Source organism: Oenanthe melanoleuca, chromosome 12 (genome assembly GCF_029582105.1).
Source record: "Oenanthe melanoleuca isolate GR-GAL-2019-014 chromosome 12, OMel1.0, whole genome shotgun sequence".
Lineage (NCBI taxonomy): Eukaryota > Metazoa > Chordata > Aves > Passeriformes > Muscicapidae > Oenanthe > Oenanthe melanoleuca.
In genome coordinates, this window is record NC_079346.1 from 11,227,619 (window position 1) to 11,242,241 (window position 14,623).

A 14,623-nucleotide genomic window follows, 5' to 3' on the forward strand; every position below is an offset into this window, starting at 1 on the left:
ATGTAATGACCTCCTGTGCTGGCCCCAGCTGAGCACATGCCCTCACAGCATCTCTGGGGAAAGGGAACACAAAATGGGAGTGTAAAGGGGTTCAGAACACTTTAAAGCACAAGTTGTGTTTGATGCCACATTTTATTGTGCACGCTCACTCAAAACTCCAGCTTTGAGGCTTGGCCAAGCTTTGTGGAGGATTTTGTGCGCTTCAGTCACCCAGAGAGAAGAAGCACCCAAGAAAAGCTGCCTGGCTGGATGCAGCCTCTTTGGAGACACCTTGGGGGTGGATGAGCAGGGAGCAAAGCCAAGCACAGAAATCCCTGTAGTGCCTGGGGCTGGGACCAGCTGTGCTCAAGCACTGGCCAAGGTAAACCCAGCTGTTCTCCAGTGGTGCTGAGGTGATAGTTATTAAACCAAACCCTCCCATGGCTGCTGCCTGTGCCATGAGCACTGGGCCCGGGGGGATGAGGTGCCATGCCCGCAGTCCCCTGCAGACACACCGATGCCTCCACACTTCCCTCCTCCTGTGCCCCAGGCAGCCCCGCTGCCCTCTGCAGCCCTGCTGTATCCCAGCCAGGACAGCTCATCTCCTGCGCCCCAGGCGAGCCATCAGCTCAGCATTGGCAGCTGCCCTGGCCTGCAGTTCCTTCTCTCTGGCCAGGTCCAGCAGGATTTTCAGTAAGTGAGTGTCAACATCGAGTGACAGGGACACCTTCCTCCCCTTTTTCCTGGGAGCAGCTCTCTCGGTGGCTGGGCTCATCAGCCAGGGCAGTGCTTGTCTTTCTGATCCCTCTAGCAGTGGCAGGCTGGCTTTGTCCAGATGAGACCCTGTCCCAGAGCCATCGTCCCCCCTTCTCATTTTGGAGACGCCTGGCAGCATCTTGTTTTCGCGGGCGGTTTCCTGCCCCATCAGCTTCCCTCCATCCATGGCTCGGGGGGCGGGCGGGAGCCACTCACGGCTCGGTCCCCTCCAGGCTCTCGTTGGTGCCCCGAGCACCACCAGGAAGGAGAGCAGCATCCTGCCTCGCTGCGTGGCCAGGAGTGCCTGCAGGGAGCACGTGGTGACACTGAGCATCATCCCAAGCACCTGTCTCGGTCCCACAGTCCCCAGCAGGGCATGTCCCCACCAGGGTGTCCCCCACAGAACGCCTCCACTCCCTGCACCAGCTGGGGCTTCACCCTCATTTCAGGAACCCTTCATTATTCCACTCTGATTTTAACACTCTTGAACAGGGCGGGGAGTTTTGGGGAGGCTGAAGGGGACGTGGGAATCAAATCACCTTGGTGTCCTTGTCCCTTCACACAGCCCCTGGCCAGATGCTAGCTGTGCCCTCAGTTTCACACCCTTCAGCCCTTTGTCACCCAGGGAAGGAGACAATCCTGCTCAGGAGGGTGGCTGCCATGGTACTGTGGCTGCTCCCCAACCCATTCCTGCCCTTTGGCCAGGGAAATGCCCAGGCTTTCAGGGCTGGGTAGGCTGTGGGGCTCTTCCTCACACACCTTCCCTGGCAGTTGTCATTCCCCACTGTGCTGCTGGGCTCTTTGGGGCAAAGGCCACCCCCCAAGGAGGGACACGAGCCACCTGGAGTAAAATACACAGGTTATTGATCACAGTGGGGTGACAAGGGCTGGGGGCTGGCCACATGTCCTGAGTTGTGTCAAGCCTCAGCAACTTTCTCCGCCCCATCCCTCACCCTGGTCACAGGGAGGGCCCCAGGGATTGCAGGATGCTGTGCTACAGGATAGGGGTCATGGTTCTGGGATGTGGGGTGGGGGTCAGAGCAGGTGCAGGGACACTGCTGCACAAATCCTGCTATATAACTGCCTCTCCCCAAAATCAGTCACCCAGCAGTGTATCTCTGGGGTGAAACCCTTTGGAAAATACCAGAGCAGGCAGCCAGAGGCAGTTAACTCACTGCAAAGAGAGGAATGAAAAGCATCTAACCCCTTGCAACCTATTTCCCAGCTAAAAGCCCCTTAAAAGCAAGCACCACAGAGGGCACAGCCTCACCATTTGCAGCAGGTCCTCGTCTCCTCGATGTTCAGGCAGTGCTCCCAGGGTGCAGGGACCACAAGCTGGGGGTTTGTTCTTCTCCCTGCCAAGCCCTGGCTCTTATCCTGTCCCAGCTCCACCTCTGACCCGCAGAGGGGGTGACGGTGACGGGGGAAGGTGGGGGGGTGGTGTGTGGAAATGTTTTTAATACATTTTGCCTAATAGCAGATGAAGTCATCCCGGGATGTGAGTGGGTGTGTGCCCCCTTGTAGCTTCACCAGCTGCATTTGGAGGGGATTCCAGGAACCTGGGACAGCTCAGTTGTAGCTGTTTCATGTTTGACTTGTAAAATGGTTTTTTCTCCATCTAACTAGGCCTCCCTGCTCCTGTCAGGCTTAGTTATCACTTAAGGGAGGGAGAGAACGTGTATATTGCTGCCAGACAGGAATCATGGGCAGCCCTCTGGGCATTGTGCCTCACAAGGTCCCTGCACAGCTCTTGGTATCAGTTTGGCACTGTGTCCTGACAGATTCCCTGGCCACACGGAGGGCATATCTAGAGACACGTCATCCCCCTGCTGTACCAAACCCAAGCACTGCTTTGGCCACTTGTTTGCAGGATACCAGTGACTTGCAGTTCACCTTAATGCATTCCAACTGGGACACCACTGGTTTTTAGACACCTGCCCCAGTCCAGCTTGGCCCAGCCCCTCTGCCAGCTGCCCAAGGTGGGTATCAGCCTGCAGGCATTGCTGTGGAGTGAGCCCCATATTCAAGGGTTTTGCTCCAAAGTTCCCCCTTAGAGACTGTGGTAGCATCCCAAGGCTCTTAGGCTCATGAGGTGAGTTGTGGGTGCTCAGCCCCATGGGCTGGCCAGGGTCAGCAGTCAGGGTGCCCAGGGGTCAGACCCCTGGTGTTCTGCTCTGTGGTCTGAACCAATGGGTGAGCCATCCTATGCCACCCTCCCCAGAATGGCAGGGAACAGAAATAATGCCAGCTCTGTTCCTCCTCCCAGGGCCAGCCAGGAACTCACACCCAGTAGCCAAAATTAGCTGGCAGCACTGATTCACACAGTACATCATGCAGCACCACAGACCCACGTGCCAACACGTCAGGGCCTGGGCAGGGGGTCATGGCCTGGCTTGCATCAGCTGGGCACGTGCTGGCCACAGGGATGGGGCACTGGAAAGGGTGAGAACCCCAGCCACACTGCCAGCAGTGGGCAGCTGGAAAGGGCAGCCCAGCTGGGGTGGGCAGGGGGCATGCATGAGTCAAGAGCTGTCCCCAGAATCCACAATCATCTCCAGCAGTGTGCCAAGAAGTGTGACATCTCCCTGTGAGCACAGCTTTAATACACATCCCCCTGCATTGGTACACATATACATTTGTATATAGATATACACAGAGAACAGCAGTACGTGTGGGGGCCACACAGCCCACCTGGCAGCCCCTGGGGCTCTGGGACACTGAAGGGCATGTCCCTACTCAGCCCTGGGCATGGGGGGAAGCAGGGGCTGCCACCCTGGCAGCCAACATCACTTTCACAAAGCCTCTGAGAGTAAGCGTGGACGAGCAGGAACCTCTTCTAACATAGCACCATCTTCAGGGTTTCCCTGACAGGCCTGGGGGTGCAGGTGAGATCCCCCAGATTGAAGAAAGGTGCTGGCAGGCATGTGATCTGAAGGGTAGCACATGACAAGAGCCTCCAGTCTCCCACAGATCACTGCCAAACCATCACAGCCACAAAAGGGAAACTGGGCCCTAGTTGAGGTTAAGGTGAAATTTATTCAAATGGAGCTCATTGCAGGGAGGGGGTGAGGGATGTTGTGCAGGGAGGCACTGCCTGGCACAAGGTTGTGGGCAGCTCTCCCAGCAGAGAGTGCAGAGCAGAGAGGGAGTTTCAGGGGCAGGAAAGGGTACAAGGGTATTATGGGAGGGGAGGGAGTCCAACTCCCAAGTGCCAAGTCCCAGCTCTGCTTCCAGAGAAGGGGAACACAGCTAAGAACCATTCTGTTGACAACAAATAATTTAAAAATCAAACAGAACAGCCCAGTGGGAAAGGGGGTTCAGAGCCTTGGTGGGAGGCAGTTTCCCATTTGAGATAAATTTCACCTTAATGACAATAAACAGGCAATGAAAAACCCATGAGCAGCATAAAGACAGGTTAGAAATAGCACCAGGTTCCTGCTGGGGCTGGTGCTGGCCACTGCCACCACGAGCAGTCCAGCCCCGGCCAGGGAGGCAGCTGGGCCCCATTTCCAGGCAGCCCTGCCTGCCAGGACACTGCCTGCACCTACGCCTTTGGCTGCCCTCCCTCCTGGCTGCCAGCACTGCCACGGGAATCTGCGGAGAGAAGCACGGCGCTGTCAGTGCTGGGCCAGCACTGCCCCCCCAGCTCCGCATGGCTGAGCCCACAGCACAAGGTGGAGATGCTGCTGGCCCTGCCGGTGTGCCAAGCCCTGCCTACCTGCCCCACAGTGCAGCTCACACTCCTCCCTGCTGTCGAAGCGGTTGAGGTTGCCCTGGCAGCCGCTGTAGACGAAGGGCCGGCACTCGGCCACTCTTTGGTTGTAGTACCAGCGCAGGGTGTAGCGCTGGCAGTCCCCCTCGTCCAGGGGCAGCCTGCAGGGCTCAGCTGTGGGGAAACGCTGCTGCTGAGGGCAGGCAGGGACTGGCAGCACACTGGCAGTGCAGGCTGCCAGACCCACTTGGCAGAGGAGGGGAAACCCCAGAAGGGGAAGGTTGAGCATGGGAAGGGTTTGGCTGGAGGAGATGTCTCTGTGCTCTGCCCAAGTGTTGGAATTGAGGGCAGGAGACACCACTCTGGGCAAGCTGTCTCCATCTGGGACAGCTCTCAGCAAAGAGTTGGGAGGTAGGTGGTGTGGGGACATGATGGCCATAGCATCCCTTGAAAGGTTATAGAGGGACTCTCCATCCATGCTGCCACTGGGGCTTCCATGATCTCCTGGGGCCTTCGAGATCCATCCTGTGGCTCATGACCAGAGCACAGGAAAGCTGCCAGGGCAGCCGGTCTCACCAGCCTAGTACACCACCCATCACTGCTGGTGACAACTTCGGTGAGGGGGATAGAGCACAAGGTCTGCATGGTGTGGGCAGCACAGTGATAGAGAAGGTGCAACCCTCCCAAATATCAGTGAGAGGGCAGGAAATCCCAAATCCCCCCAGACAGATGGCACAGGGACCCACTGCCCAGATGGATGCAAAGGCACCACACCAGCAAAACCTGGGGCAGCTCCATGATTTCCCCCAACAGTTTGGCTCTCAGTGCCAGGTGAGTGCAGGGAAGCTCACCATCCACTGCAGGCTGCTCCAAGCTGTCCATCTCCAGGACCTCATCGTAGTCCTCCTCCTCTCCATCCATGCTGTCATACCCCAGGTCATCACTGTCGATCATGATCTGCCTGTCCTGCCCTGGGAGACAGCACTACACATGAGCAGTCCTCACTACACACATGGAGCACAGAGAAAGGGGGACAAGGACTAAAAGCACAGGGATGACACACCCTCATCTTCCTCAGCGTGTGACAATTTGAGCACAGGCACTATGTGAGCACTGCCAGCAAGGAATGGCTGAGTGGAGACGGACCCTGTCAAGGGAACACAGGCATCAGGGAAGAGGCAAAGGAGTCTGGGCTGCTTTCTCCTTATTTCCCAGGGGACAACCACTGCTTTCAAGGGTGGAGCAGTCCAGCACTGCCCCAACCCTGTAGCAGCCTGACAGGGTACATGGATCTGGAGATACCCCCTCCTCTCTCTGCACCCCAGACCAGGGGGGCTTCTAGAGGAGGGACAGGCAGGGGAGGCCCAGACAGCACCCACGTGGAGCCCAGCAGGATAGGGACAGGGGAGGGCACAGGGAGGCACACATGACCATGCTGCTAGATCTTACAGGTCCTCCAGACTCTCCATCACCTGTTTGGTCATGCTCTCTCTCCTGGCGGACGATTCTTCCTGCTCCCTGGGCCGAATGGAAGCTGCTCCTGGCCTGAGCCCCCCAGCCTCCTTGGAGAGAAAGCACCCACCTCGTCCCAGCCCACCCCTTGCTCCATCCCTCCAGTCCCATTCCTCCAGCACTGCTGAACCCTACAGGACACCTGCCCCAGTTCTGACACCCAGGAGTAGATGGGGTGCAGTTCCTGGGTCCCTTCAGCTGGGCAGACCCTGGCAGCACCCAGACTCCATTGGCACCATCCCGAGCCAGCTGCCCCTGGGGATCCCTGCTGCACACCACCCCTTCTCCCTGTGCAGGGTCCTACACTGATGCTGACCCTGACAGGAGGCTCATGGAGGGTGCCAGCCATCTCCAGCTCCCCAAAAACAGTGGCACACCTGCATGTCCATGCACGTGTGGGGCGGGGGGATAGGAAGGAAGAGCTGCAACCTGAGTGCTCACGTGAGTCCTGGTGCCGTGGAAAGTGGCCACCACAGGCTGTGGAGAGACAGGGTGGGGGTCAGGGCCAGCAGGTGCATACCCCCAGCCCCAAGGGCAGCAGTGGGGGATGCTCACCACAGTGCTGGCTCATCTCCTGCCTGACGAAGCCACGGATCTCCTCCTCCTGCCGGGCACACGAAGGCATGTGGGATGGAGCAATTAGAGAGGAGGAAAAAACCTTTTCCCAGGGTCTAGCAGAGCCCAGAGGTGAGGGCAGCCCCTACATCAGTGGCACTGGGATGCACCCAGCACCCCTTCCCACCCCAGTGACCTGAGTGCCACGAGCCCATGCTGGCTCCCTTCTGCTCCTTACCGTCATGCCTGGCTCCCCCTTCTCCCCACGGAGCCCGTGGGCACCAGGACTGCCCTGGGGACAGCAGAGAGGAGGTGGGAGGCTGGCCCTGGCTGGAGCCCATCCAGGCAGGGCCAGGCACCCACCCTTACCTGCTCTCCTCTCTCACCAGGGATGCCGGGCACGCCGCGAGCACCCGGCACCGACTGTCCCGGGGGGCCCCTCTCCCCCTGCAAAGGACACCTGCTCAGCATCTGGCTGCTGGGTGCTGGAGTCTCTGCTCTCCCCAGCACCATGGATGTGCTGCTTTCCCCAGGCCTGCACCCAGGGATGCAAATGCAGGTGGGGAGGGGGAGAGGTCCAGCTCCACTCGAGGACAAGCAGGGTTCCAGACTCCTCCCCTCAGACTCCATCCCCTGGGCTGGGGGACACAAGGGAGGAACCCAAAGCCAGCGAGCTGGCAGGGCAGGACAGAGCAGGGACATGACTCCAGATGCCCCCCATCCCTCACCCACTAAGGGAACAGGGCCCTCCCATCCTCGCAGCCCCAGAGGGGACCAGTCACCCGTGGTGAGGACGTACCTTCTGGCCCTGCATGCCCTCAGGACCTCGTGGGCCAACGCTCCCCGAGGGCCCAGGGGGGCCAGGAGCACCGTCACTGCCCCGGGGACCAGGCACACCCATAACACCTGGGGCACCCTGGAGGAGAGCAGAGGGTGAGGCCAGGGGTGTCAGAGCCCCTGACTTCAGGGCAGATGCCACGGACATCCTCTGACCCCACACCCCCAAAGAACTAGCACTGGTGCCTTCTTATAAAGAGCAGGGAATTGTTGCCATTCATTGTTTAGTGACATAATTTAGAGCAGCACTGAATGAATCTTCTGGGAGCATCAGGCTCTGATATGCTTTCAACCAAGGCTGTGTCCTGGTACAAGCAATGTGGTGCAATGCAGCCCATCCCTTTCCATCCTGCTCACCCGGTCTCCTTTCTCCCCCTGGTCTCCTTTGGCTCCCTGCTGCCCGTCAAATCCCCGGTCACCCTGCGAAGAGAAAGGGACAGGCAGCAGGGGACACACAGTGGGGGGCAGGCAGTGAGAGGATGAAGTGCCAGCACAGCTGTTCCCAGCACTGCTCTAACCTACCTTGGGTCCCATGAGCCCTTCCTTTCCTGGAATGCCTGGTGGTCCTGACAGACCCAGATCTCCCTGTGGGACAGAGCAGATGTCCATCAGCCACCAGCCCTGCATTCCAGTCCCACCCTGGTGGCAGTGGGGTGCTCACCGGCTCGCCTTTCCTCCCTGGCAGTCCCGAGCGCCCCGGGATCCCTGGCTCTCCCTACAGCAGGAGAGAGGCAGGGCAGTCAGTCCTCCACCCCTCAACGCTCACCTCAGAGCCACAGGCAGAGCAGGGGACCCCATGCCCTGTCACGGGGTCACGGTCTGGCCTCAGCCATCTCCCCGCTCCCGCTGGCTGGTGGAGGGATCCAAAGGGCCACAGCCTCCAGGCAACATCCAGGCTCCTGCAGCACCCCACAGGCACACACTCACCTTCTCGCCCTTGTCCCCATTGAGGCCACAGGCACCTTTCATGCCTCGGTCACCCTGCAAGGATGGGAAGTCAGAGCCACGCCAAGCCAGCGCTAGTCCTGGCCAGGAGAGCTCCAGCAGCCAGAGAAGCCAACCCACCTTGAGGCCACGCATGCCCAGGGGTCCCATGTCCCCCTTCTCTCCCCGTGCCCCGGGGATGCCATCACAGCCAGGCTGACCCTGTGACAGAGCACACACACAGCGTGACGGGGGTCTGCTCCTGCTCCTGCCCTGCAGTGGGGCAGCAGAGGCACAAAGACACAGCTCCTCACCGGCTCGCCAGGCTCTCCTGGTGCTCCAACCTCTCCCTGGGGAAGGCAAAGGCATCAGTCAGGGCAGCTGAGGGGCATGCTGCCACCAGCACTCCCCGGCAGAGGGGCTGCCCTGTTTCATACCTTCTGCCCGCTGGGGCCACGTGCCCCAGGGAAGCCCATGGAACCTTTCTCTCCTTGCTCACCCCTTGTGCCCTGCAAGCAGAAACCCAGATCAGCACAGGGCAGGAGGGAGAGCTCCAGCCACCTCTGAGGCCAGGTCTGGCAGCTCCCCTTGTGCCATGTCCCTGGTGCCACTAGCCCCAGCACATAGGGCACAGGGATGCTGCCATGCCCTGCTTCCTCTGTCCATTGCCCTGTCAGCAGCCCTCCATGATCCCCACCCCAGCACCTCCCAGCCCTACACAAGTTCCCCCCAGCCCTGTACCTTCTCTCCGAGCATGCCTTGCTCCCCCTTGTCCCCCTTGTCCCCTTCTGTGCCCTTCAGGCCACGCTCTCCCTGCAAAGGAGGAAACATAGGGAGGGGTCAGGGAATGAGGAGAAGCTCAGTCACAGGAGGACAGACTCTCGTGGGGGCAGGAACATGGGGTTCTGTAGGGTGGCTGAAGGAGAGGGGACAATATGCTCTGCAAAGGAGGGTCCCTCAGCAGGAAAAAGCTCCAGCTCTTCCCAGAGGGGCAGGAAGGATGGGAGAGGATGGGTAGGGACAGCTCTTACCGGCTCCCCCTTGCTGCCCCGTGCTCCAGGTGGCCCCTCCACCACCACAGTATCGCCCTGTACCCCCAAAGCAGAGAGAGACGTGGGGTGAGAAGGGGGGCCAGGGCTGCTGCCTGCCTTCCCATTGCCCCTGCCCCAAGGACTCACCTTGTCTCCTTTGGGTCCTGGGGCCCCAAGGTCTCCCTGTGAGGAAGGTGAGACACTGCAAAGCTGCACAGCAGGGAGCAGGCAGCACCTCCCTGGGCACCCCAAAACCTGGAGTGCTTCATTCTCCCCCCAGCTCCTCAGCCCACAGAGTCCCTTACCTTGTCCCCACGCTCCCCACGATTCCCAGGCAAGCCCTGCAGGGGAGAAGAGAGGTGTGGGCGGGAAGAGGCCTGGATCAGGATGCATTTGAGGAAGGGGGGTACTTACTGCTGGCCCACGATCCCCTTCTGGCCCTGGGCGCCCATCTTCACCCTGCAAGAAGGAAGGGATGTGAGAAGGGGGTTTAGGTTTGGGGGCACCTCAGCATCACCCCACCCCAGGGACAGCTGCAGCTGTGGCTCAGAGACCTGTCAGGGCTGGCACTGTGAGCCTTCCTGTCCCTGGCTGTGGGGACATGGGGACTGTGGCAGTACCTACCCGTGGTCCGGGGTCACCACGTTCACCTCTGGCCCCTGGCAGCCCGGCCCCCGGAGCGCCCTGCCAGAGAAAGGCAAGAACTGATCCCCATCCTCACTGCCCACAGTTCCCCCCAACCCTGCCAGGGGACACCCAACAGTCCCCACCACCTCTCTGGGTGCCTGGCACACAGGAGGCTCCCTGTGCCACCATCCAGAGTGGGCTCAGTACTCTCAGGGGTGAGGTGGCTGCAGGGACACTCCACAAGAGAAGCAGCCTCCCATCTCTCAGGCTATAGGGCTGCACCAGGTCCTACCTTGTCACCTTTCAGGCCAGGGGCCCCTTGAATGCCCTAAAAGAAAGGAGAAGGGTGAGCAACCCACAGAAGGAAAGCAATACCAGACACCCTGCAAAACATCACTGAGAGTCCCACTGGACACTCCAGGGGCCAGGCAGCAGCCAGCTGGGTCCCTGTCAGCCTGTCTGAGACAGTGGGGAAGCCAGGGCACAGCCTACATCCCCAGGCATGCTGTGCACCATACTCACGGCCGGCCCTGGGGGCCCCACAGGTCCTGGTGGTCCAGCAGTGCCATCCCTGCCAGGAAAGCCGATCAAACCCTGGCAGGGAAAAGGCAGGGAATGGGCAGGGGCTGTGGCTGGGAAGCACTGGGGCTTGCTGGGACCTCACTGACACTGCACAAGGGTCCAGAGCCACCAGGATCAGTGTTGCCATGTTCTGGTTGTAGTCTTTACCCTCTCTCCTGGGGGCCCTGGAGGGCCAGGCTGTCCATTGTCCCCTCTCAGGCCTGGCTGTCCTGGCATCCCAGCAATGCCTGCTAAGCCTGGGGGTCCTGGTAATCCTGGCAAGCCGGTGTCACCCTGAAGGAGGGAAGTAAAAGATGAGCCCCACAAAAACAGCTCCTCAGGAGCATGCTTTTCCCTCAGCCAGCCAAGCTAGAGCATCACTGGGTCATTAGGAACATGATCAGAGCCAGGGTGACATGGGGAACAGGGGTTACCTTCAAACCTGGAGGCCCGTCCTGTCCTGGTGGTCCCCTTGCACCGACACCCAGTGATCCCTGCAAGGTGGCAGAGAGCATGTGAAACATCATCTGGCTGGTGAGCCAGGGGTGACAGAGGTGACATGGCCACCATGCCACCCAGAGCATCCCCCAGGGTGGGGGATCCCCCTGGGGACAGGGGACACATACCTTCTCCCCTTTGGCTCCAGGGGATCCCTTGGCTCCCTGCGAAGACACCAAGCCCCCAGGAAGACCTGGGCAGTAGGTGGCAGGGGCACAGATCCTGCCAGCATCCACTGTCCCCAATATCCACCTACTACCCCCATACGCCTCCTACTCACATCTTCTCCAGGATCTCCCGGCTCTCCAAACCTTCCTGGCTCCCCCTGGCAGGGAAAAACAAGGAAAAAGATGATGTGTGGGATTATGAACAAGGGGAGCAGCTGAGCTGGATCCCCACACTGTGACCAAGCAGCCAGGGACCACACAACGCCCTCCCCACTGACTCCAAGGCAGCGCTCACCTTCTCGCCCTTGGGGCCTGGCAAGCCTCGGTCTCCCTTGGAGCCCTGTCAGGGACAGCAGGGTTAGGGGAGAGGGCAGCCACAGGGCTGGCTTGCCCCTCAGCAGGCAAGGGTGGTGGGAAAGGTGAATGGGGGGAGATGAGGGTAAGGGAGTGCCAGGGTTCATGGGGTGACTCACGGGCTCTCCCAGCAGCACACCCTCCAGCAGCGCCGGTTCACCCTGCAGGGCACACAGCAGTGCTCAGATGTGCCCACTGCGGATGCCAGTGCCCAGCAGAGCCTTGCCCACCCCAGCCCTCACACCCTGGTCCTTACCTTCTCTCCCTTGGCTCCAGGGGGACCAGCAATGGCCTGGGGCAGAGGACAGAGTGGGCAGGTGAGCAGGGCTGCACAGGATGCTCCCCCTCATCCTGACCAGGAACACTGGACAGGGCAGCTCTGCACTCACCTGCCCTGGGGCTCCAGCATCCCCTGGCTCTCCCTTGGGACCAGCAGGCCCTGAAGGTCCTGGTAAGCCCTGGCACAAGTGGCACAGCCCTCAGCCTTAGCTGCAGACAGCCAGGCTGAGCTGAGTGGGGTGTCCCTGGGATGGGGCAGGGTGAGCACACACGTACCATCTTCCCAGGCACTCCTGCCTCGCCATCCTTCCCGGGCACACCATCCCTGCCTGGCACGCCTGGCTTCCCGCTCTCCCCCTGCAGGCAGTGAGATTTGGGGTGGGCTGTGAGGGCCCTACAGCCCCCAGGCAGCCCCAAGTACCCACACTGATGGCAGCCACATGTGGGGGGCAACACACTCACCACTTGTCCTGGCAGCCCAGGCACACCTGGTGGGCCCTGCAGTGGAGACATGAGCAGACATCAAGCAGTATTCCAGGCACCAGGAACAGCCAAGGGGAGGGTTTGGGGTGCTGCAAATACCTACCACGGGGCCAGGGGGGCCAAGGGGTCCTGGCAAGCCCATGTTGCCCTGGGGACCAGGCAAGCCCTGCAATGGAAACAGCCACATCAGAGAGGAGATGGCACAGCCAGGACCTTGGCTGCCCCTGTGGGAAGGTGTGTTAGGGTGGGACTGGCTGATTTTGGGAAGGCTGGATGGTTTGGGACAGCCAGGTGGGTACTGGCAGGGAGGGTATGAGTACTCACACGGATGCTGGAGCCAGGTTCCCCTGGATCACCCTGTGAAGAACACAGTGCATCAACCCCACCACCCCAACCAACCAGCTACTTTGGTCACATACCTGCATCCAGGAGGGGGTCCAGCCCAAATGTCCCTCCCCCCAGCCCAATGAAAATGAAATGTGAAATGTGAAAAATTAAATGAAATGTGGTCCTCCCTCCAGTCCCCAAATCTAGCACCATTTTCCCTCTGCCAGGCTGGACATGGCAATGCTGATGCAGATGCCAGTGCTGCTGCCTTACCTTGGCACCAGCTGTGCCCTGGGTGCCTGGTGGGCCAGTGCTGCCCTGGAGGGGACAATGGGACATTATTGGGGTGGTGCTTGCTGGTGACACAGGACAGGGAGGGGGCAGCAGGACCAGTCAGTCCCAGCACTGCCACCCCACCTCCGCTCCCTGGGGAATGCCCACCCTGGCTGACACCACCCTTGCATGACAGTCCCCTGCACGTGGTGCAAGGTGGCTCCTTACCGGAGGTCCTGGGGGTCCTGGCTCTCCCTGATTGCCCTGAAGGGAGGAAGAAATGGGATCACTGCAGAAGTGGGTTTTCCCCAGAGGGAGCAGGGGAGGGCAGACCCAGACAGTGCCAGCAGCTCTTGTAAGCACCAAGTAAGAGATGCCTGGACAGGTCCTGCTAAGATGCAGGGAGCCAAGGACCCAGCCCGGCAGCAGAGTGACTCCCATGGTTTCACCAAGCATTCACAGCCAGGAGCCTCCAGCTGTGTGCTGAGGTGGTGGGGCACAAGGACATGGGGGATACACAGACACCTACCGGGCGTCCCAGCACGCCAGGAAAGCCTGGCAAGCCCTGCAAAGAACCACATCAGGGTCAGTGGACAAGTGGAAACCCACCCCCTCCACACAGCCCTGCCTGCTCCCCATGCCCAGTGTGTGGTACCCAGCCAGGGCACCTAGGAGGGGTGGGAATTAGGGAGAAGCCCCCTAAAGCTCTGCAGGTCCTGCATGGGATGTGGCGGGAGAAGAAGGTGAATGAGACATAAATGCCCATATTGATGCTGGTGGTGGCTGGTGTGAGACCTCCCCCAGTCCCAGCCTGCATGTCCCCACCGTGTCCCCACTCACCGGCTTCCCCTCAGGGCCTGCCAGCCCTCGCTCACCCGGGAGACCCTGGAGCAAAGGATGGAGACAGGATGGGGTCAGTGCCAGGCAGGGATGGGGTCAGTGCCAGGCAGGGATGGGGTCAGTGCAGCACTCACCGGGGCGCCATCCCTGCCCTTCTCACCAGGCTCCCCTCGGTCACCCCTCAGGCCACCCTCGCCCTGCAGGGGGGACAGGCAGTGTCACAGGATGGTCAGGGACCTTCCCATGGCCTCTCAGGGTCTGCTGACACCCATAGAGGGGTGTGCCCAGCACTGCCCTCACCCAGGGCTTTGCACCCTTTTGACATTGGATATTTATAACCTCAGACCTTATCTCCTTTGGGTCCCCGCTCGCCCTCAGCTCCTGGCTCACCCTGTGGTGGGAAGAAGACAGGTGCCATCAGCCCTTGCTGCCCCTCTGCCCCCCCACCCTCCTCAGCCCAGCTCGGTGTCTTGGCTGCCCTTCTCCTTTCACACCAGCCACACACCTTGGCTCCTTTGGGTCCGGTGGGGCCGCGCTCGCCTGGGAGGCCCATCAGGCTGCCCTCCACCACGTCCACCTGCGGGCAGGGCACAGTCAGGGCCAGCAGCCAGGGCACCTCAGGAAGGGCCCCTCAGGGGCAAAGCCCTCCCCAAGCCCCTGTGCCAAGGGACTGGATGTGGCCATCCATCCCCACAGGGCCAGGCTGGCACCCTGACGATGGTCCCCAGCAGCAGCCATCACCTACCTTGGGCCCTGGGGGCCCCGGGGGTCCAGGCACGCCGTCCCTTCCCTGAGAAGGGCAGAGAGATAGGCTGAGTGTCAAAAGGCAGAGCCTTCCTGGTATGGCCGCTCCTGGCCTCCACAGGGCATCTGCCTGCCCTACAGAGAGCCCTGCAGCCCCTCAGGAG

At 60.6% G+C, this 14,623-nt stretch overlaps 2 protein-coding genes across 2 annotated transcripts in view; both read right to left on the minus strand.

Annotated features, from left to right (window-relative positions):
* Positions 1-134: 134 nt before the first annotated feature.
* Positions 135-2,172, minus strand: LOC130258096 (urocortin-3-like). Its single transcript, XM_056501154.1, has 2 exons — positions 2,006-2,172; positions 135-1,039 (listed from the first exon to the last, which is right to left on the minus strand). Exons 1-2 carry the CDS (start codon positions 2,006-2,008, stop codon positions 578-580), a joined length of 465 nt encoding a protein of 154 aa, XP_056357129.1. The 5' UTR covers positions 2,009-2,172; the 3' UTR covers positions 135-577.
* Positions 2,173-3,333: 1,161 nt separating this feature from the next.
* COL7A1 (collagen type VII alpha 1 chain) overlaps positions 3,334-14,623 on the minus strand; it is a 31,084-nt gene continuing 19,794 nt past the window's right edge. The window contains exons 75-119 of the mRNA XM_056501867.1: positions 14,461-14,505; positions 14,221-14,292; positions 14,062-14,106; positions 13,850-13,912; positions 13,716-13,760; positions 13,405-13,440; positions 13,104-13,139; positions 12,876-12,920; positions 12,600-12,632; positions 12,379-12,441; positions 12,255-12,290; positions 12,069-12,149; positions 11,903-11,971; positions 11,770-11,805; positions 11,633-11,674; positions 11,455-11,499; positions 11,273-11,317; positions 11,121-11,156; positions 10,929-10,988; positions 10,663-10,788; positions 10,456-10,527; positions 10,226-10,261; positions 9,931-9,990; positions 9,721-9,765; positions 9,612-9,647; positions 9,454-9,489; positions 9,307-9,363; positions 9,017-9,088; positions 8,713-8,784; positions 8,590-8,625; positions 8,417-8,497; positions 8,279-8,332; positions 8,013-8,066; positions 7,874-7,936; positions 7,709-7,771; positions 7,314-7,430; positions 6,884-6,961; positions 6,753-6,806; positions 6,515-6,563; positions 6,389-6,436; positions 5,920-6,009; positions 5,511-5,594; positions 5,299-5,418; positions 4,454-4,621; positions 3,334-4,329 (exon numbers count right to left, since the gene is read on the minus strand). Coding sequence (XP_056357842.1) covers positions 4,280-4,329; positions 4,454-4,621; positions 5,299-5,418; positions 5,511-5,594; positions 5,920-6,009; positions 6,389-6,436; positions 6,515-6,563; positions 6,753-6,806; positions 6,884-6,961; positions 7,314-7,430; positions 7,709-7,771; positions 7,874-7,936; positions 8,013-8,066; positions 8,279-8,332; positions 8,417-8,497; positions 8,590-8,625; positions 8,713-8,784; positions 9,017-9,088; positions 9,307-9,363; positions 9,454-9,489; positions 9,612-9,647; positions 9,721-9,765; positions 9,931-9,990; positions 10,226-10,261; positions 10,456-10,527; positions 10,663-10,788; positions 10,929-10,988; positions 11,121-11,156; positions 11,273-11,317; positions 11,455-11,499; positions 11,633-11,674; positions 11,770-11,805; positions 11,903-11,971; positions 12,069-12,149; positions 12,255-12,290; positions 12,379-12,441; positions 12,600-12,632; positions 12,876-12,920; positions 13,104-13,139; positions 13,405-13,440; positions 13,716-13,760; positions 13,850-13,912; positions 14,062-14,106; positions 14,221-14,292; positions 14,461-14,505 — 2,754 coding nt within the window. The 3' untranslated portion in view covers positions 3,334-4,279. The remainder of the gene's footprint in view (positions 4,330-4,453; positions 4,622-5,298; positions 5,419-5,510; positions 5,595-5,919; positions 6,010-6,388; positions 6,437-6,514; positions 6,564-6,752; positions 6,807-6,883; positions 6,962-7,313; positions 7,431-7,708; positions 7,772-7,873; positions 7,937-8,012; positions 8,067-8,278; positions 8,333-8,416; positions 8,498-8,589; positions 8,626-8,712; positions 8,785-9,016; positions 9,089-9,306; positions 9,364-9,453; positions 9,490-9,611; positions 9,648-9,720; positions 9,766-9,930; positions 9,991-10,225; positions 10,262-10,455; positions 10,528-10,662; positions 10,789-10,928; positions 10,989-11,120; positions 11,157-11,272; positions 11,318-11,454; positions 11,500-11,632; positions 11,675-11,769; positions 11,806-11,902; positions 11,972-12,068; positions 12,150-12,254; positions 12,291-12,378; positions 12,442-12,599; positions 12,633-12,875; positions 12,921-13,103; positions 13,140-13,404; positions 13,441-13,715; positions 13,761-13,849; positions 13,913-14,061; positions 14,107-14,220; positions 14,293-14,460; positions 14,506-14,623) is intronic.